The sequence below is a fragment of the Hesperophylax consimilis genome, chromosome 4 (assembly GCF_061612785.1).
Source record: "Hesperophylax consimilis isolate HC1 chromosome 4, BYU_Hcon_1.0, whole genome shotgun sequence".
Taxonomy (NCBI): Eukaryota; Metazoa; Arthropoda; class Insecta; order Trichoptera; family Limnephilidae; genus Hesperophylax; species Hesperophylax consimilis.
The window spans coordinates 12,164,113-12,185,632 of record NC_142839.1 but is presented as its reverse complement, the minus strand read 5'-3'; the positions used below and the strand labels follow the sequence as shown (position 1 = coordinate 12,185,632).

The 21,520-nt window shown below is 34.3% G+C and overlaps 2 protein-coding genes across 6 annotated transcripts in view; one reads left to right on the top strand and one right to left on the bottom strand.

Moving 5' to 3' along the window:
• Positions 1–10,156, bottom strand: part of LOC149424208 (uncharacterized) — a 75,044-nt gene extending 64,888 nt beyond the window's left edge. The window contains exons 1-2 of the mRNA XM_089631048.1: positions 9,729–10,156; positions 8,805–9,212 (exon numbers count right to left, since the gene is read on the bottom strand). Of these exons, the coding sequence (XP_089487174.1) occupies positions 8,805–9,212; positions 9,729–9,872 (552 nt within the window). The 5' untranslated portion in view covers positions 9,873–10,156. The remainder of the gene's footprint in view (positions 1–8,804; positions 9,213–9,728) is intronic.
• LOC149424207 (uncharacterized) overlaps positions 1–21,520 on the top strand; it is a 558,416-nt gene that overhangs the window by 312,962 nt on the left and 223,934 nt on the right. For all 5 annotated transcript variants that reach the window (XM_089651358.1, XM_089651363.1, XM_089651362.1 and 2 more), the window contains exon 4: positions 4,629–4,669. The gene's annotated coding sequence lies outside the window, so the exon portion shown is untranslated. The remainder of the gene's footprint in view (positions 1–4,628; positions 4,670–21,520) is intronic.

Here is a 21,520-nt window from a genome sequence, read left to right as displayed (position 1 = left end):
CTCAAATGTTTGCGTAGATCGGCAAGCTTGGAGTTTCAGCTGTTATAAAATTTCCAAGATTTTATCTGCGTGGATCGATTTTTTAAGCATCTCTTAAACGAAAGTTATTAACCGCTTTTCTCGTTTATTCTAAAATAACTTTATGATTTCTTTGCAGTGTTGTGTGTTCACGCTTATTTTGCAGAACATATATAACGGGAGCATAAGATTTCTTTGCAGTGTTGTGTGTTCACGCTTATTTTGCAGAACATATATAACGGGAGCATAAGATTTCTTTGCAGTGTTGTGTGTTCACGCTTATTTTGCAGAACATATATAACGGGAGCATAAGATTTCTTTGCAGTGTTGTGTGTTCACGCTTATTTTGCAGAACATATATAACGGGAGCATAAGATTTCTTTGCAGTGTTGTGTGTTCACGCTTATTTTGCAGAACATATATAACGGGAGCATAAGATTTCTTTGCAGTGTTGTGTGTTCACGCTTATTTTGCAGAACATATATAACGGGAGCATAAGATTTCTTTGCAGTGTTGTGTGTTCACGCTTATTTTGCAGAACATATATAACGGGAGCATAAGATTTCTTTGCAGTGTTGTGTGTTCACGCTTATTTTGCAGAACATATATAACGGGAGCATAAGATTTCTTTGCAGTGTTGTGTGTTCACGCTTATTTTGCAGAACATATATAACGGGAGCATAAGATTTCTTTGCAGTGTTGTGTGTTCACGCTTATTTTGCAGAACATATATAACGGGAGCATAAGATTTCTTTGCAGTGTTGTGTGTTCACGCTTATTTTGCAGAACATATATAACGGGAGCATAAAATTGAACGAAGTTGTCCCTATATTTTCAATTATATCTACTTTTAACACTCTGGAACATGGGTTCAGTAATAACGTTTACACAAGTAAAACAGCTGTTTTGTGACATTTTAATAATTATATGAAAATATGTTTTTGCCTTTTCAATTCTTTGAATCATTTATTAACTAACCTATATTTCTATTACTTTTATTGTTATTTTTTGTTAAATTACTAATATTTTTTGTTTAATTTAAACAAATGTAAAAATATTTTGTTGTCCTCTCCTAAACACAAGCAGCTGCTTTATTAGGAGAGTGATTGAAATATTGGTGTTTATATTGTTATAATATTGTAACCTTGTTTATATGTTTCAATAAAAAAAATATATACATATATATATATATTAACTCTCATTCTACGCCCTCTCACAAATTCTATATATTTTCATAATTACTTGCAGTACAATAGGTACATGAAGAATATATGTTAACATGGTATACTTAAAAACACATACGCGAAACAAACATGAAACAGTATGGACATCGAGTATGGACAATGAAATATTCAATTTACCTATTGCTTATTCTCGGCTGCTACGTTTACAGTTGTCCGAACGACGGAAGCTCACATAGTTCAAATCCCTAAAACAGGAATAATAATTTATCTCATATTTTAAATTTGTTAATAAAATATGCTTGAAAGCGTGTTATTGGTACGTCAATTTTTTAGTGAGAAATGTGGGAGCATGGGCTTAAAGGTGGTTTCATTCCGTTATTGGGTTGCCGCCCTTATGATCTGTTCGTCTCGGCGGGATAAAATGGCAAAATTATATTTTTCCTCCCAAAAAAGTCACCGGAAATATCATTACTGTTCTTTTAGCGTTTCCTCCCAAAGGGTTTAGCTACCTCCGATATTTCGGGAATTGAAATCTTTGGATTTTTGGGTCAACCTGTTGTCAATAACACGTTTAATACATTATAGTACTATTAAGTAAGATCTGTTGATGATCTATGTATCCTATATTGTTAGCTGCTTTAAAAGATCCTCGACACATCATCCCTAAATATGACATGAACCCTGATGAAAATTATTTTCCTCTGGGTTTCCTGTGTGGAGTGGCGTAAAAGGCGAAGTGGTTAAAAACTCGCTCTTGGGTGTCGAGCATTCAATCCTCCACAGGTTACATCTTCCATTATATCACGATCAACAATTTCCGCTTTTCCCCATCATAATGGTAGTAGGGAGAATTCAAATTTTGATGTATTTGTGACCTGGAAAGTTTTTCTGTATTTTGTAACAAAAAAACTATTTATTTTTGGTATAACTTAGAGAGTAAAACCTCAAATTGTAATATTTAATTTTTGATGACAATATTAGCGATTCCTAAACGAAAATCTGAAACAGAAAAATCAGAAATAGATACGGTCATATCTAGGACTCGAACCCTGGGTTCGATTTCTGGTTTCAGATTTCCGCTAATATTGTCTTCAATAATTAAAAAAAAAACTATTGTTGATATATTCATGAAACCGTATATGATCTAACGATGCTTAGTTGATAATCTAGTGATGATGTATTGATGATCGGTTTATTATTTATTGATGTTCTATTGGTATATTTTTGATGATGAGGTTATTAGTTATCCATTGATAATTATTTAATCATAATCTGTTAATGATATATTGACAATATATTGATGATCTATCGATTGTTTCGTAAAGGCGAAACATTGGATTATTTGAACATGCATCTTAGCGTTTTAATTTCACATCCTCTTCTTTTCAACGATAGAATCAGAAAATGGGTCTTACATAAACTACACAACATAAACTAACTCCCTTATCTGTCACATGTTATGAGTTTATTTTTGACTTTCTCTAGCACACACCATCAAAGTTTATATTGTTTATTGCAAGCCATAACACGTTCCGAAAGTTTCTTCTTTGCTACTTCCTTCTTAGTGCTTTATGTCGTGTTTTGCTGCTGTCATTTTCCTATCTAACTTCTTGGAACATATTGCAGTCAACTGGCACATGACCTCTGCTAATGGACGGTGTAATATGTTTTGAAACGTTAGACAACGAGGCCAATATATCACCTACCTAAAAAACGAAGGACACTTAGAATAAATGATTAAATTAATCTGTTTTTCCGATGTTTGAATTAACCAATAAATTGATAACTAGAGTAATTTTAAATTTGGGAGGCGGGTTTGGGTACCGCCGCCCGGGGAACCATTTATTGGATAACCAACACCTCTGCCATAGGTCACCCCAAGGAGTCCCTTTGACCTCTCCAACTGGTCTCTCGACCCATCTCGATCCATTGATATGTCCGTCACTCCTGGATGCACTGATCCCAAGATTCCTAATAATGCATTCATTAGGTAGGAAATTAATTGGTTTTGAAAGAATTTAACACAGTGAATTTTTATTTATTTGAATTGGTCTTTAATTGCTTTTACCGTTGTTAAATTGTTCTGAAGTTTTCCGGTAGGATGTATCTGTCTAAGATCCCGGTTTGGAAAGAATTTTTTAGTCTGCCGACCAGCAGCCTAATAGTTTTTTTTTGTGTACGATACGAAATAAAAATTCTAACAAATATAATGAAAGTTATAAAAAAACGTAAAATCGTACACAAAAAACTACCAGGCAGGTCGGCAGACAAAATTTTTCTTCAGTGGGATGATCTAGACTAGGTACATTTATTCGTTGGCGGTACTCGATGACGTAAAAATTACAATTTTTTTTGTTACTTTAAATCCGGCTGCCTGTTTTTTTTTCTCATCTACTAATTGACGCCTATCGTAAAAAACCATTCACGTTCATGTACCTTATGAAGTAATTTTGTCGAAAATAATCGTTCACTATTTCCATGACTGCGCGGAATCCTCCAAGAGGCGCACCGGCAAACAAACCTTTTTATGTTTTCCTAAACGTCCATTCTCACTGCAAAGTAGTTTCATCTGTGAAGTGTGTACCCAATGACGTATACAATAATGTTGTACCGCTATCCCAGACTATAAGTTTTTATCCCTAGATAATATGTATAATGATGTTGCGAAATTTTAGGTGTACATTTTATGTGATGAGAATACGTATTTTGTCGTGGGCGACTTTCAGTTAATAAAATATGATATTATTTTTCTTTTATTAGGTTTTATAGCTATGTTTTTTACGGAATAGATTATTAAACTTTAGTAAATTCCAAAAAATTATGCTTGTTCTGTAATCCCTTGGTTTATTTAAAATATCAAATTGATTATTAGACATAGCACTTTTGATCGATTGGAAAGAGGTAGCACAACATGGTATTATATCTATAATCACCTAAAATAATACGTTGGTACTACTGACCATGAGTATCTGAGATGATGCTCTAATAATGGCTAATACCTAATACCTACTTTAGTACCTATCTAATAATAGTTAATGCCTAGTACCTATTTTAGTACCTACCTTATAATATCTAATACCTAATACATATTTTAGTACATATCTGTTATGCGTGGAAATTTTCTTTAACTCTTAAATATCCAACCCCGATGTAACTAGGTATAATATAAACATTTCGTCATGAAAATTCATTACGCTTAACTTAAGAACCGCCCTTGGAACGGAAGACAATGTGTTTGCCTATTGTCCTCGAGATACCTTGGATCGATTTTATGCTCCAACCGAATATACGCAATGCTATACGCATAACTAAATCGCTTATAAAAAAGGTTTTAACATTCTCTCATTAAGTGTTTTATCGAGATTAAAACCTGTTACTTTGTAACCCTACACCGATTGTTGATACATTATTTTATTTTCTTTTTAGGAGACTGGATGCATGAAACCTGCTTTTTAGACAACACGAAGGTAATTAATAATATATTATGTTATTTCTAAGTTAGATATAGTTATTATATGTTTGAACAGCGCCCTTGCGGTGATTTTGCACAAAAACTGCGCTATACAAATCATCCAAATATAATTATTATTACTAATAATTATTTTATTTTATCATTTTGTGATGTAACAGTCCTTTAAAATAATGCTTATATTTAGATAGCTACTTTTATTTATTATTACTGCTTATGAAATCTCTGTAAAGATTGGGTACCTATTTTAAATGACTTAGCAAACATTTATGTTTATAAAAAATGTATCGTTTCCTCGATACTTTCGTGAAAACTCCTTTCGTTTAACTCGTGAAAGATCCCATTACAATTCCTGTGAATCGTCTAATTGCCGTTTCAGCATTAAATATGGAGTATAATGTCTTACGGAATGTGGTTGTTGATGCGATAAATGTTGAGGTAAAATGTTATAAATTGCATGTTTAGTATCGGAGATCCTTTGTCTCATTACTTTCCAAGCGGGAACTAAGGGTTGATCCCCACCTTTCAAGCATCCTCCATCAAAATCATCCCCCGAGTAAAAAAACACCTAACAAATTTACACCCGAAAACGTACCTGATTTAAATAATTCATACTTTTTATCATTTTAAATATTGAAACTACAATAGTATTAGCCCGTATTTGCTCGTATAATCAGTGAGTTTCTTCGTCGGGACCAACGGTCCATACAAATCTGTACAAAGAGCAAGCCGGTTTCATTATTTTCGAAAGACTTTTTATCTGCGTGTGCCGCTACCATCGTAACATCCTAATGAGGATTCTGTCACTAAAACTAGTTTTCAGGGACCTAGTGTTTAAATAAGTTTAAAGTGTGCCATTGATTTTTTTATCTTTTGTTAGGTAGGTATATGAACCTACACGTACGATCGTTTTAACGTTAAATCCCATCAAACGCACCAAATTTAATGAAACGGCGGGTGTCGAATTTGTTGCTTTGTAGGCGTTCAAAATTCTTTAGAAACTCAATAAAGGAGGATTTTTTTTAAAGAATCTGATGCACTTCGCTAAATGCCAATTTTTGGCTGCAAGACTGTTAAATATACATATACAGGGTGTATCGGCACTAACCCGACAAACTTTAACCAGCTATTCCTTAGCACATTTGGAGTAAAAAATGTTATGTGCACTTTGCTGTCCGGTAACGTTTTTTTTTAATAAAAAATTAATTAAACATATTTTCACCACATGTCACCACTGTTTTATCCTTTGTCAAAATTTGAAAGCAACATCGCAACTCTCGCGTGTTGCTGCGAACGAAGCCCGTATTACATAATCCAGTACCAGAAAAGAAATATTTTATTTAACAATAATGATTATTCACATTTTTCGTATGCGAATCACTGATTGTCTTCTTGTATTGTACACATCAGTTTTATTTTTGTATCTAAATTGTTTCACCTCTGGAATGCTTTGGTTTCACCTCTTACGCGTTTCACGTATTAAATAGTCTAATTTTGAAACTAAGAAACTAATTAGTAGATTTCCTGAATTTATAATCGAAGTCCAATAATTCTGAGCACTTTTAAAAACAATTTTCCTCACTTAGGTACTTATCAATAATAATAATTGGATTATTTGAACAGCGCCGTTGTTTTTTAAATCACCGTAAGTGCTCTGTCAAAATTTTACTTGCTAGGCTATCCTACAACGTATATTTTTTAATAAATTTAGTTATTTACAACTTCGCGGAATGTGATTTATGAATATTATTGCTTATGTTAAAAGCCTTCCAGAATTACCGGAATATAACGAGCAGCTTGACACACTTAAGTTTATTTCCACTAATTTGAAGGTACAAAGAATGTATAGTTTTAAAAACAATCCCGATGAATCAAAAAACGGTTCATATAAAACTGCTGCGCAACACACTGAGACAAAGGAAAGCACTCACACAAACGTCATGACTGCATTGGATTGACCACCTGCAAATGAATGCTGCCAGATTGCTAATTTATTTAAACAATAATTATTAAATTTTATTTAAAATATCGCAATTTTTTTAAAAAATCGACAATAAATTACAACTATAATTTAAAAAAAATATTCTTAACCCCACGCTTTTTCGTAATTGATTAATTAATTCAGAATTTAAACGTTGCTTGAAATGACTAGCCGTATTTGGTGACCAGATCTGAATATCCAGGTTCAGAATTTAAACGTTGCTTGAAATGACTAGCCGTATTTGGTGACCAGATCTGAATATCCAGGTTTAGAATTTAAACGTTGCTTGAAATGACTAGCCGTATTTGGTGACCAGATCTGAATATCCAGGTTCAGAATTTAAACGTTGCTTGAAATGACTAGCCGTATTTGGTGACCAGATCTGAATATCCAGGTTTAGAATTTAAACGTTGCTTGAAATGACTAGCCGTATTTGGTGACCAGATCTGAATATCCAGGTTCAGAATTTAAACGTTGCTTGAAATGACTAGCCGTATTTGGTGACCAGATCTGAATATCCAGGTTTAGAATTTAAACGTTACTTGAAATGACTAGCCGTATTTGGTGACCAGATCTGAATATCCAGGTTCAGAATTTAAACGTTGCTTGAAATGACTAGCCGTATTTGGTGACCAGATCTGAATATCCAGGTTTAGAATTTAAACGTTGCTTGAAATGACTAGCCGTATTTGGTGACCAGATCTGAATATCCAGGTACTTCCCCACCTTCCACTCCTTCCCTTAGCCATAAAACTTACCCCAATTCAACATAAAAATTGTTTAAATTATCGGATGTAATGAAATGCATAATAATTAGACCCCAAAATACTTAATTATTCAGGGAAATAAACCCCTGAGTCATCAGTTGGAAATACCAACGACATTAAGTGAAATTAACAATGCAATAATCCTATTATTGCATTGTTTAAAATTTCACTTAATTATTAGCATTAGCAAATAATATTGGGATTAGCAAATAATAATTTACGACAATTTACTCGGAAATCAATAAAGCCAGAATAATAAAAAAAGAAAGTTATCACTTACGTCGTCTGTAAGTGGCTTTACCAAAGTTTGATAATGCCGTCAGAAGGTGAAACAGCTGTCACGCGTAATAATAATTACAACTAGCAGAACTTGTTTATAAACACACTGTTTTTATAAATTTTTTAATAAGACTGTTAAAATAAAAAAAATCTCTAAATTGAAATGGAGTTCTACAAACTAAACTTAAAATCAAATAAATTTATTGCGAAGGTTCAAAGTACTGTACTGTAATATTATATTAAATAATTTTTACGTGTTTAATTATTGTTTAAAGTCAGATTAAAGCGATTAAAAAACCCACCTGGCAATTCTTATTCGAGTTTCGTTGTTTTTACGTATTGGCGCGCTTACAAGCATCAGTCGTCTCATTTTTAACCATTAATATTTAGTGTGTAGGAAAGAGAGAAGACGCTTTTCGACACACTTGTCGAAAAACTTGTTGAATGCCGACGGGCATACTCTTCTACAGATTTTATTAAATATTGATATGTAGGTAATATTGATGTGTAAATGAATGACATTGTGAGAATTTTACCAATAAATAATAAATGAAAATGCGGACATGTAGTTTATGTTAATTTTTTTATTGGAGCATTTGTTCGAAGTGACTACCATTATTTTCGATGCAAGCGTGTAGTCTTGTTATATTTTGATTATTTAAGTTTGCAGGATTTGCTTTAATTTCTGCAGCGGCTTCCATCACTCGTTCGAGCAGTTGCTCTCTTGAGGCTATTGGCTTAGCATACACTTTTTCCTTGAGAGCCCCCCACAGGTAGTAATCCAGGGGGGTCAGGTCGGGTGATCTTGGTGGCCAAGCAATGGCCGGACTTCCACGGCCTATCCAACGACCAGGAAACTCGACATCCAAGTAGTTCCGCACGGCAATCGAATAGTGTGGTGGGGCTCCATCGTGCTGGAACCACATTCTCCGTAGTAATTCGAGGTTCACATCTTCCAGAATCTCGCCCAGTTGCACTTGTAAGAACTCCAAATACATCGGTCCATTTAGTCTGGGAGGCAACTCGATTGGACCGAGTATTTGATTTCCCAGGATTCCTGCCCACATGTTGATGGAAAATCTGTCCTGGCTCGACGACTCCCGAACAAGCTTGGGGTTTTGTTCAGCCCAATGGTGCAAGTTGTGCACATTTAGCACTCCTGTTTTAGTGAACTGTGCTTCGTCGGTAAACAATATGTTTTTCATGAAGTCTGCATCTCTTATGACATTATGCAGCATTCTTCTGCAGTACACGACTCTGGAAAAGTGGTCATTCTCCATGAGGCCTTGGCAGCGCCTATAGTGAAAAGGTTTGAGCCCGTGCTTCTTCAGAACTCTCCATACCGCCATGTGTTCCCTGTGTCCTATCATCAGAGCGACCCGACGCACGGACAGCGTGGGGTCTTCGGTAATTAAGTTCAGGATTCTCTCCTCAACTGCCACAGGAACGATGTTGTGTCCTCCGCCGGCGCCTTCAATCCGTCCGATGCCACAGTCACGCAATTGTTGATACATCTGAAACAAAACAACAAATAACAACTGCTTTTATTATTCAGCTCAGTAATAATGTCAAATAAACAATCGCGGGCTTTTTCACTCATTTTATTTTTAAAGAACACTTATTTTAGGCACATATCAGAAAACTTACGTTTTCTCTTCATTTATTTCATTTTTTTATAGTAAAATGTATAACAAAGTGTTTTAAATTATAATTTTCTTAACTAGGTACGGTTGATATCTTGGATTCACAGGGGTGAAATTGAATTCAAGTAATTTAAATAATCCCATGGTGAGAAAGGGAGTGAATTCAATTGCAGTGAATGATGCATTTATTAGAGATTAAAATTAATTAACTTTTTAAAACGCCGTTTAGTGACCACTGAACACAAATCACCTAAAGTACAATTTACATTTTTAAAGTTGGTGGCCCCTTGTTATGTTTTTAATGTTCCCAGTTTAAATTTCAAAAGCGCTTTTTGGCATTATCAATGAATGTAAATAGTTTCAATAAACAATTGATAGGGTACAAACCTGGACAAAGGTAGCATGGTGTGGGACGCGTCTTCCAGGAAACCTCATGCGATACTCCCTTACGGCTGCTCGTGAATTTCCATTGCAAAATCCATAAACAAAAACAATATCTGCTTGCTCGGCAGGTGGATAATTGAGGGGCATATTTCAACAGTAAAAACTTAGATAACAAAACAAAAACGAAACTAGAAACTTGATGACATGCGAACTCCCAAAACAGCACTGACCACTGATACGAGACGGGGTGGCGGGAACCACACGGGACTTGAGACAGAATATGTGTGAAAGAGATGACAGTAGCGCGGCGTTGCCAATTATTTTACCCCTATACTGTGGGCAGTAGCGGAGTGTGGAAATTTTATTTATTTTTTGTTTTTAAAAGAAAAAAAATGTTACCGGACAGCAAAGTGTACATAACATTTTTTACTCCAAATGTGCTAAGGAATAGCTGGTTAAAGTTTGTCGGGTTAGTGCCGATACACCCTGTATATTCAATATTCCACCACGATCTAGGACGAAAATTTACCAGCTGTCACTTATTTGAAACATCTCAATGACTTGCTGTGTAATTTTCTCGTTAAATTTATTTTGAATGCTCAACAGTATTCTTATTCATTAATTATATTTGAATCAGAAATACTTTTCAGAGAAGTCCACAATAAATAGCATTTAATTCCCCCCGTCTATCCCTCGTTCGGAAAATATTTTTGACTTTATCAATATTTTTCTTTTGTGTTTTAATTAAATGGCCTCATTCTGTAACAATCTAAAAAAAATACAAAAGAATTTTTTTTGTGATGTATTTAAGTAGTACAAATTTCTAAGAGTGATGTCCTAGCTTTGAAATATCAATAACTTCTTTTCACTAAAATTATGATATTGAAACATATTTCTCGAGCCAAACCTTAGGTGGCGCCGGTTAGTAAAGCAAGTTCTTTATCAAATGTACGTTTTTATTTGTACGATATTTTCATCGGGAATATATATTTTTTCAATTCCCGATACATTACAATCGATCACGATACCTCCAGCTGCCTCGTGCACCCTTCCAATAATAATGGCCTTTTCCGCTAACTGTGTATTATTTTCGTTCAGTGATAGATCTGCGCGGCTTAGCAGATATCCCAACACAACTTAGAATTACTTTAGCGTCTAGTTCCCTGGCCTCCCTTCGCTGACCTTTCAGTGAGTTATATGGGAATAATAGATATCTTTGTCCAGGGATTGAGTTGCACGTTATTTATTACACAACTTTGGATATAAATTAAAAGTTATTCCGTTAAAATGTTAGCAGTTATATGAGACCATTTTGCGATATGTGACTAACGTAAAATTAAATCTAAACCCCAAAGTACGCAACTTGTTTGTCATACTAAACTGGCGAATATTGAGTAACATAACACAGATTGACACAAACAATACTCCTTTCAATTTTCTTTCAGAAATTTGTAGTCTAATGCAACTACATTCAGTCAGTAAAGTCTTTCCATCGTGAGCTTTGATCTTCTCTATTTAAATGTAAAAAATTATATAACAAGATTATTCCTTCATTTTTTTGATTATTATTCAATAAAAAAACTGTTTTAAAAAAAGGTTTTTGAAACCGGTTCGGAAATCAGTCTGCCGATCGCTAAAAGTAGGAAATCAGTCCGCCGATCGCTAAAAGTAGGAAATCAGTCGTATCATACCGATCGGTAAAAATTGTAATCGGTCGATGTCGTGTAAAACCAGCCTAATTACCACCACATACATCACATTAGAAACATTAGGATTTTTGCTGAACCATTAAAATCTTTATTTGCTTCTTGTTCTGAACATTAAACTTGTTTTTTTATTTGGCCACCTCACGATAAGATTCACGTTAAAAATAGTGAAAGAATTCAGTGAAAGTTTTTACGATTTATTAATTTTAAGTTAAATATCCCCTTGGAACAATTTAACAACTTTTTACTAATTGCCTTAAAAACATACACGAGGATATGCAACCTGTGCTTATTTTTCAAAATTGTAAAATCGGAGCTCGACTTTTGCGAATTTCTGAGACTGGTTAATTTACTCGACACACTAGCCACCTATTTCATTGTTTTCATCCAAAAACAAATTTTATAACATCTCGCCAATTCCTCGCCTACATAGATGTACCAAAAAAACTAAATGAATATACCAAATATGTCGACATTTTTAATGTAAAAAATACGATGTTTAAAACATACTTGAACATTTTTTTGTGTCAAGATATGATTTCCGATAATTTCTTACTACTATTTTGTTTAATTCTATCTAATTGTAAACCACTGAAATGTAAGAAATTATTTTTTCAACCATTTTTATATCCCTTATGTACAAAATTGTAAATATTTCAATGTAACATTGTAATTGACCCATGGGCGTATAAAAAACTAAATAAAATATTTGAAGTGATTTAAATCCCATTTGCAAATAGGCTCACGAGTGAGGCCTTTACTTTTAGTATAATTTAAGCGAGCCCTTTGTAAAATTTGCATTTAACCCTGGATAGTATATGATCGTCTCCCATATTGATTTCTCCATGAACTATTAGTTTGTTCTGTCTTACGAACCGCATCATCAAACATTCTAATTACTCTAGTTTCTTTGAGTCGTATTTGACAAGGCGTTCGGATTGTCACTACAACTACCGAAACACGCCCCCGTGTGCAAACTGCTCCCGTATCGAGTTAAGCCGAGACAACCGGCACAATGCTTAATTAAGCTTATATCTCCGTTTGACAGACACTTAGTGTCGACGCCAGAGAATTTATCTAGGATGTTAATTAAATCTTTAGAGCCTCACGGATGGGAGATGAGGGAAGACACGGCGGAAGGTACTGAGAAGAGAGAAAGTGTATAAAAGTTTGCGACAGTTGCGAGCTTTGCAATTGTACCCCGCTTATTGCCACCTGTGTGCGCAGGAATTCCGACAACTTTTCTTTGACTCCCTTGAAAAGGGGTAACTGATATTAGTATTTTTCCATTCAACCTTCTTTCTGCGATTCTCGTTTCTATTTTAAATTCTTGGAAGTCGACTTCATTGTACTGCGCAAACAGAATGAATAACGACAATTCTTTTGTGTATGTAGAAGTAATTTTGCGTATTTAATTCGCTGGAGCTTTTTTCCTATATCTATTCTTAAGCAGTATATTGTTTCATCTTTGGGGATGCTGTGCAGTATGATTTTTTTAAAGAAAGGAAAAAGTAAAAAAAGCCTTGTGTTGGAAAAACGAGGCTTGTATTTTTTGCTTATTTAATTCGTTGCATATTTTTTCCTTTATTTATTCTTCCGCAGGAGATTGTGCCATCTTTGGGGTTGCTGTGCAATATGATTGTTTTTAAGGAAAGGAATTAGTAAAAAGCCTTGGGTTGGAAAAACGAGATTTGTGTTGTAGAAAGAAGAAGCACAAAAGCCGGAAAGTTAAGCAAGAACACCGTAAAAACTGCACATTTTGATACACATACATAATTTAAATTTAAAAAATCAAAAGTATCGAAGAGATTAATGCTGCTAGGAATACAGTAGTCTCACCTGTTCAAATTAAATTGTTCCATTAAATGAACTACGTGTGCATTCGGTCATATGATGGCGGTGATTGGCATATCATTTAATATACATGGATACTGCGATTTAGGTACTTTGGTATTTTCATAGTTCCCCCACAGAAGACATGATAAATGAATTATTTTAATTTTTCAACTTGTTTCAATTCTCCAACAAACACACCGAATAGAAATAGTGAGCATCATTTAGCTTTAAGTACGGCACTTTCTCAAATGCCACTCTCTCTCGTGAACTTGAACCGGACTCAAACGTATGACGATGATCTATTATAGTCCTATGTTCGCATTCCTACCCCGTCTGTCCCTGGTCCTCGCTCCGGCTGACTAGTCCCGGCCAGCGGGTTGCGGTTTGACACAGCCTCCGAGGCTTGCATATTGTTTTTGTTTTATGGACTTCAGGCGGCGCTATTTCCCGGTTGGCTTTAATAAACGATTACAGTAGAGTTTTCGAAATCGCGTTATTTATAAAGGGTCCTTAATGGGTTTTCAGTGTACCAATTCAAAGCGGACCCAGGAACTCAATATTTAGCTGGTGCTCTGGCCATTAGTAATAAATACCGCAACATAAGGTCTTTAAAAAGTACCTAGTTTCACTGCCTGGCTTTTTCTTGGCTCGAGTTTCAACACTTTTCTTCTTATTAAATGATCAATTTAAAACAAGCAATAATATGGCGTTTCATCTTGTTTTTTTCACAATATCATTGATATTTGAATACTCGTAATAGTTAGTTCTAAAACTCCGTACATAATTAATATTTGAACAAATTGCATAATGGTAAACCTAATCATTCCAAAGTTTTTTTTTTGCTTTCGATACTATTTCCTACTTTAGGATTATAGTTGAAACTTTGAAACATGCACATTTATACTGTTACTGGGAGCATACTTATTTTCCGTAGAGCCTCTTGTGTGGGATTAAAGTAAAAAAAAAACATTTAAAAAGCGCTTTTGGAGTAGCTTTTGTTTGTGCAAAATCATTTACAAAGCCTTTACCATTTCAGCTCATGGACTTTGTTATTCATATCTATAGATTAATTAATAAAATAAAGTCTATGGACTATAACTAACTATCACCCCGTCTCCCCGCAGAGGTAGGCAGAGAGGTAGGACCGCCAAACATCTCGGTCTTGGCACACACTTCTTGCCACATTCACATTCATACATCGTCTCATACAATACTCTTCTATTATTCTGACTCTTGACATGGCCCTACTCAATTATCTGATTCACTTGATCGTGCCATTTCTTCGGTCGTCCCCGACTTCTGCTACCATCTTGAATAAATATAAATATTATTAAATAATAATAAAATATGTACATTATAAAGCAGCATTACGTTCATTGATCAAATGCATTGTATATCTGGTTTGTGTTATTGAACAACGAACCGGTAGATGCAATAAGTCGATAATAGTTTGACTGTCTATAGTTAGTGATAAGAAAGATCATTGTAGACACATACTATATATTTGTGCAGCGCCCTTGGGGTGATTTTGCACAAAAAGGCGCTATACAAATCATCCAAATATTATTATTGGCTTTGTAAATGTGCGTCCTGTAGTTAACATATTCGTTTTATGTATGAATGAAAAATAAACACCTTATCATTTAAATTATTGATTTTTCACATTCACCGCTACAGATTTATTTCTAAGTTCCTTTGATTTTAAGTGTTCCCAACTCAACCGTAAGCTATAAACGTCATATTGAGTGTTTTTATTTATTTTGACTGTTAAGTCTCTGAAGGGGCTAGCTTCGCTGTCACTAGTCACTTGGCGTGACAAACGAGCTTTTAATGCTCGTTAAACCTGTTGAAAGCTAATTAATAAAGATTTTGACAGTTTTAAGTTTTGTTTTGGCATGTTCTCGTTCGCACCTTTACAACGTACACTCCGCTATTTCTGCAACATGTTCACTTTGACTAAATTAGAATTCAGCTCACCTGCAGTTTGTTTAGGATTGTTTGAGCTGCAGTAAGGGATGCACAAGCAATGTTTCCCTGCTTGGAATGCATCTTCCGTTGAATATTAACGGTGTTGCCAGGTTGGCGCCGCTTTCTGTTTTGCCACTCTCTTTTTAAAATTAAATTATTTTAGTGAAAGACGTGAGCTTTTTTGTACTTTAAAACAGCTCGTCAGCATTCTTATTACGGCTTTTAATTGTATTATCCGATTACAAGAAATGTTCTTACAGTAAGCTGAAATTGGTGCTTTCATACTTCTGCGACAGGCAGTCTGTTAAACTGGCATTTTATTGCTTATAAAGAATATCACATTCCTGAAAATTACAGTCGAGGCAGAAGGAAAGCGCATAGCAGATACTAAGTTCGGTGAGCGTACTTTTTGAGTGACAGGAACTAAACGTGGAATAAACTGCCACACGATTTAAGAATAATAATAATAATAAAGACCCGACTAAATTCAGTGCGAAGCATTAAACTCATCTCTTCAGAAAATCATATCCATAAATGCTTCAGTTTTAAACCTAACGTACAAATAGCTAAGCTAGTCGATTAGTATCTACCTAGTCATTTACGGAATATATTAGTTCATGCACTAGTACTAGTACGAAAATGCGTCGATCTACTGCTATACTAGTATAAAAATCCTGAACCTTTTCACAGACCCTGACATTGTAAATAACTAAATATGTAAATTTAAAAAATTATTGGTAAGAACTATCCATAAGATAAATCCTAGCAAGTTTTTGAACAGCGCGCTTGGGGTGATTTAAAAAAAAACGAAACTACACAAATTAACTAATTATTATTATTATGGCAGTTTCTTCTTCTCCTTGAGCCCACTCCCTTCGGAGGTTGGCTAACATCGGATCAATCTTGACTCTGCAGACTGCAGCCAGAAACAATACTGCATAACTGCGCTCATACCAATCGTGTAGGTTTCGAAGTCATGAGATGAATTTTCTCTTAATTATCGTTTGCAATTACTTTATTGTTGTGGTTTTCATTATGTACCCAAGATATTGTAGTTTTTTTCTAATAGTGTCTAGTATAATGATGAAAACCTCTACCTTACCATTTTCCTGAAGATTCATTATCCAAGGTATTTTCATAATATGACGAATATTTGTGAATATTTCAAATGTTCCTCGCATTTTTAGAAAAATGCTGTGACTGTATAGTGTGTATAATATAATAAATAAATTCTATTACCGATGTATTCAGGTTATTGCTGCGAATTTGGCTCAGTTTGCGAACATTTAGGTAGGCATTGCAGTGTCAATCATCAAGATAGATGTGACGCCTGTCACGCATCAGCTCGAGGGTATTGCGCAATGTTACAATTCAGAAAATGGAAATAGGGATAGAAGAGAATAAATTTACCTGGAATTTTTTTATCGATTTCTGTATCACCCATTTCCCAAAGGAGGAACTGAGACTGGGAATATGTACATTATTACGTTATATTGTAGATTAATCAGTTTATCGACTTATCATTCATTACTTTTTACTGCCGAATTTGTCAAAAATCGCCATTTAAAATGAAATACTATGACAGTATCTTCATTTACAGAAATTCTATCTTTTTCTTAAAATAGTATTTTATTTGAACTACTTATGTTTATAAGACATAGAGACTAGGAATTCGTTATAAATTGAACCGCGCCCTTGAGGTGATTTTTCACATAAACGGCGCTATACAAGTTATCCAATTATTATTATTTAATAACATTTTTCTGAAGAAGTGCTAACATTTTGCAGCTTTCACCGTAACTGTTGAATCTTCCTGTTGCATAATATTAAATTTTATTTATATTTAAGGTTGGTACTCATGATAACCCGCGCATTAATATAATATCACCTACCGTCATTGATTACACAGATAGTGAATACGCTCCACATTAAAACTTCCAAAACATTAGAAAATTGCAAGTAAACACAACATAAAGTGTCGAAGTAGTTAAATCACTTCATCTTCGAAATATTCAATCAGTTAGATTTTTAAATTATCGTGTGTGCTGTGCAGTGCTGTGTTTTAAAAATATTAAAATAACAATTTTCAACTGGTAAACATACCAAACGCGCAGGCGCATTATCAGTCCGTCATTACTATCGCCATTGGTCGAAAGTGTCGTCACTTTTGAATAGTGCTAAACAGTTTGCGGGAAACAGGCGTTTGTGTATAAACTAATTACGAATAAAGTTAACATATTTTTAACTCTTTTTAAATAAATTTTAATATGGATTTAAACGAGAACTCTCTTAACTATATGACCAAGGCCAAGGATCTACTCTGTTCGCTGATAAAAATTATTAATGACCCCGGCAACAAATTTACGAAGGAGCAAATGGGTAAAATTACCCCGATAACAACGGATCTGTTAGGAACCACAGGATTGATGGCTGTTCGTATGGGAATGTTGGAAGGAGAATTGTCAACATTAAAAAGTGTAACGGATACTCAGTCTATTGTTACTAACCCGACAAATACTTCATCTTCAATAAATGATTTGCTCGCAGAGGCCGAGGAAAGAAAAACCCGGTCAAAGAACATTATTTTATTTAATGTTCCCGAAAGTATTTCAGAATCAACAACAACAATTATTAAAATGGACAGCGATAAAGTAGTTTCAGCGATTAGTGATATAAATAATGAATTAATACCGAGTGTGGTTAAGTCGTACAGACTTGGTGTAAAAAAGTCCAACAAAATTAGACCGATTAAGGTCGAATTCAATGACTCTGTCTCGGCTCGTGAGGTTTTGACCAGGAACGCAAAACTGAAAAACGGTATAAAGGCCAGTAACGACCAAACACCATTGCAGAGGACTCAACTTCTAGATTTACGCCAACAACTCGAGACGAGGAAGAACAACGGTGAAACCAATATAACTATCAAATATGTGAACTCTGTACCTAAAATTATTGAATGTGCGCCAAAAAACTGAAACAACAAAAAATAAAATGCTACTACCAAAATGTGAGAGGGATCCGCACTAAACTTCCCATGTTGCTGACTTCGGCGGCAACTATCAGCAGTGATATCTTCATTTTAACCGAAACATGGCTCGACTCAGGAATCAATTCCGCCGAATTAGGCTTCCCTAATTTCAACATCTACCGTATGGATAGGAATTCTAAAACAAGTGCCAAAACGAGAGGAGGTGGTGTAGCCATTGCTATCTCAAATAATCTCAGTTCTTCAAAAATATCCACAAAAAACACATCCATCGAGCAATTATTTGTCAATGTGAACACTTCTAGAGGTAAAATAATAGTGGGATGTGCATACTTACCTCCGAATTCTGATGTCCAAAGCTACAGCAATCACTGCGACGAGGTTGAATCAATTTGTGCTAAATATCCTAATACTAAACTACTTCTAGTTGGTGATTACAATCTGCCACATTATGATTGGTGTAATATGAATTCTGTCAATTCTTGTTCTAATGTTAATATTCGTGTTATTAGAGATATGGCACTGTTCTTAGGTCTAACACAGTGTAATAATGTTCTTAATATAGGAGGTCGTACGTTGGATTTGGCACTGTCAAATGTGTCTGACATCTGTATTGTGAGAAGTACCGAAATTCTATTACCTGTCGATGTTTACCATCCACCACTAGAAATATGCATGTCCAATCTTAAACCAATTCCTATCGTAAAAAAGGTAGTAGAAACTCGAAATTTCAAAAAAGCTGACTATGTTAAAATTTCAAATTTCCTTAAACAGACTGACTGGTCATTCTTTGATAGCGACGATGATATTAATGTACACCTTAAAAAATTTTACTTCATCGTTAATTCTGCAATTGAACAATTTGTTCCTTTAACGACTTACAGAGAAACTCTATACCCAAAATGGTTCTCAAAAGACCTGATAGACTTAATTTACCTCAAAAAATTATCTCATAAGAGATTCAAACAAAGTCGCCTGGCCATCGATTATACTGCGTTTCAAAAATTGAGGGCAGAGTGCAATAAGCTCTCCGCAAAATGTTACAAAAATTACATTAGTGATGTCGAAGGCTCTATCATGGACGACTCAAATTTCTTTTGGAAATATGTTAAATCCCAAAAAGAAAATGGTACTTACATACCTAGTAGTGTGTCATTCGATTCTAAATTATCCCAAAATCTTCAGGAAACTGTTAATCTTTTTGCTGATTTTTTTAGCGGCGTTTACATTAATGCAAGTGAAGACAGCAATATTTCGTGCTTTGATTTGGTTGAAACTCTTGATATATCTGACTGTAATGTAACCATAGACGATATTATATCTAAGCTGAAGAGTCTTGATTCCCGAAAATCCGCAGGACCTGATAATGTTCCGCCCAGGTTTTTAGTAAATTGTATGCATACATTGTCATATCCTATTCATAAGTTATTTACAAAGTCACTCTCATCAGGTGTATTCCCGGACCTTTGGAAGTTTAGTCTTTTAACGCCCATTTTCAAAAAAGGTAATAAGAGCGAAGTAACAAATTATAGGCCAATATGTATAATGTCTACTTTACCCAAACTTTTTGAAAGCCTAGTACTAGATAAGTTGATATCCCGAATCAATCGAACCATCTCTCCCCTTCAACATGGATTCATTAAAGGTAGATCTACTCTTACCAATTTGATATTGTACACGAATGATATTGTTAATGCCCTTAATGCATCACATCAAACTGATTCCATATATACTGACTTCAGTAAGGCATTTGATAAAGTAAACCACAAAATATTATTACGTAAACTAAAATTGTTGGGAATAAGAGGGAGCATGTTGGAATGGTTTAAGAGTTATCTATTAGGAAGGTACTTAGCAGTCAAGATAGATTCGTTTACTTCTTATACATTTGCTGCCTCGAGCGGAGTACCACAGGGATCTCACTTGGGCCCAATATTATTTTGTTTGTTTATCAATGATATTGTTAATATTTTTACTAATGTTAAAGTCCTGTTATTTGCCGACGATCTGAAGATATACAGAATAATCAAAGACGATGACGATCGCGCAATTTTGCAGTTGAACCTTAATAAACTATGTGCGTGGTGTTCTGTCAATGATTTGCAACTAAATTTAGGTAAATGCCAGATTATCAGTTTTTACAAAGGCAAAAATCCACTTAATTTTTCCTATTTTATGAATGGTGCTAATCTTCTTCGTGTATCACAGATTCGTGATCTTGGTGTTATATTCCACGAGAGTCTACAGTTTAACGAACACATCGATGAAATAACAAGCGATGCGATGAGAATACTAGGTTTTATTTTGAGAATGGGAGCAAATTTTAAAAGTATGTCAACATTAAAACATCTGTATTGCTCGTTAGTACGAAGCAAATTAGAATACAATTCCACCGTATGGTCACCGTACTACAAGGTCCATTCTCAATCATTAGAAAAGGTACAAAATAAATTCCTTCGGTACATTAATTTTAAAATGAAAATTCCAATCGAATTTATAAATTACAATAACTTGCTTGCTGAAACTAAACTTCTTAAATTATCTGATAGAAGAGTGTTAATTGATTTGCTATTTTTATTCAAAATTATTAAATCTTTAATTGACAGCCCTAATTTGTTGGAACTTATTTGCATTAATGTTCCTGCTAGGCAAACTCGCAGTAAAGATACTTTTAAATTTAACAAGAACCTCAACACTAATTATTCTATTTTTTCACCAATTCCTAGAATTCACAACCTTGCGAATAAATACTGTGAACTTATAGATATGTTTGGTTTTGACAATTTTGTGAGCTTTAAAAGGCAACTTATTTCGATTCTATCGGCTAATAATTAACTTTTATAGCTTTAATAATTTTATTACATCTTCTCCCATTCGAAACCTTTCAAGTAAATTATATCCATATTTGTTTGTTTTTTATTTGCTCTACTATACACTTATAATTGTATGCATATACCTACTAACTACTTTTTATACATAACACTATGTTCCATCTCAGATCTTATTATTTCTTATTCATGTCGATATTGCTAAATTCTATTAGTTTTTGCTTTTTACAGGTGCAACTCTTATTTTGTTATTTTTTTTTTAAATCTTGTTATAATGTTCTTTACCTCACGAGTAAGTTACACTCTAATTTATATTGGTTTATCGATTTGTTAAACTCACAATTAATACTGGGTTTAAACACACCCACTTACTTACTTTTTATGTTGAACTTTCTTTTACTTACTATTTCATGCTTGGGTATATTTTATATTGAATCCATCTTATTAGTGTTTTGCTAATTTGCACAAAAT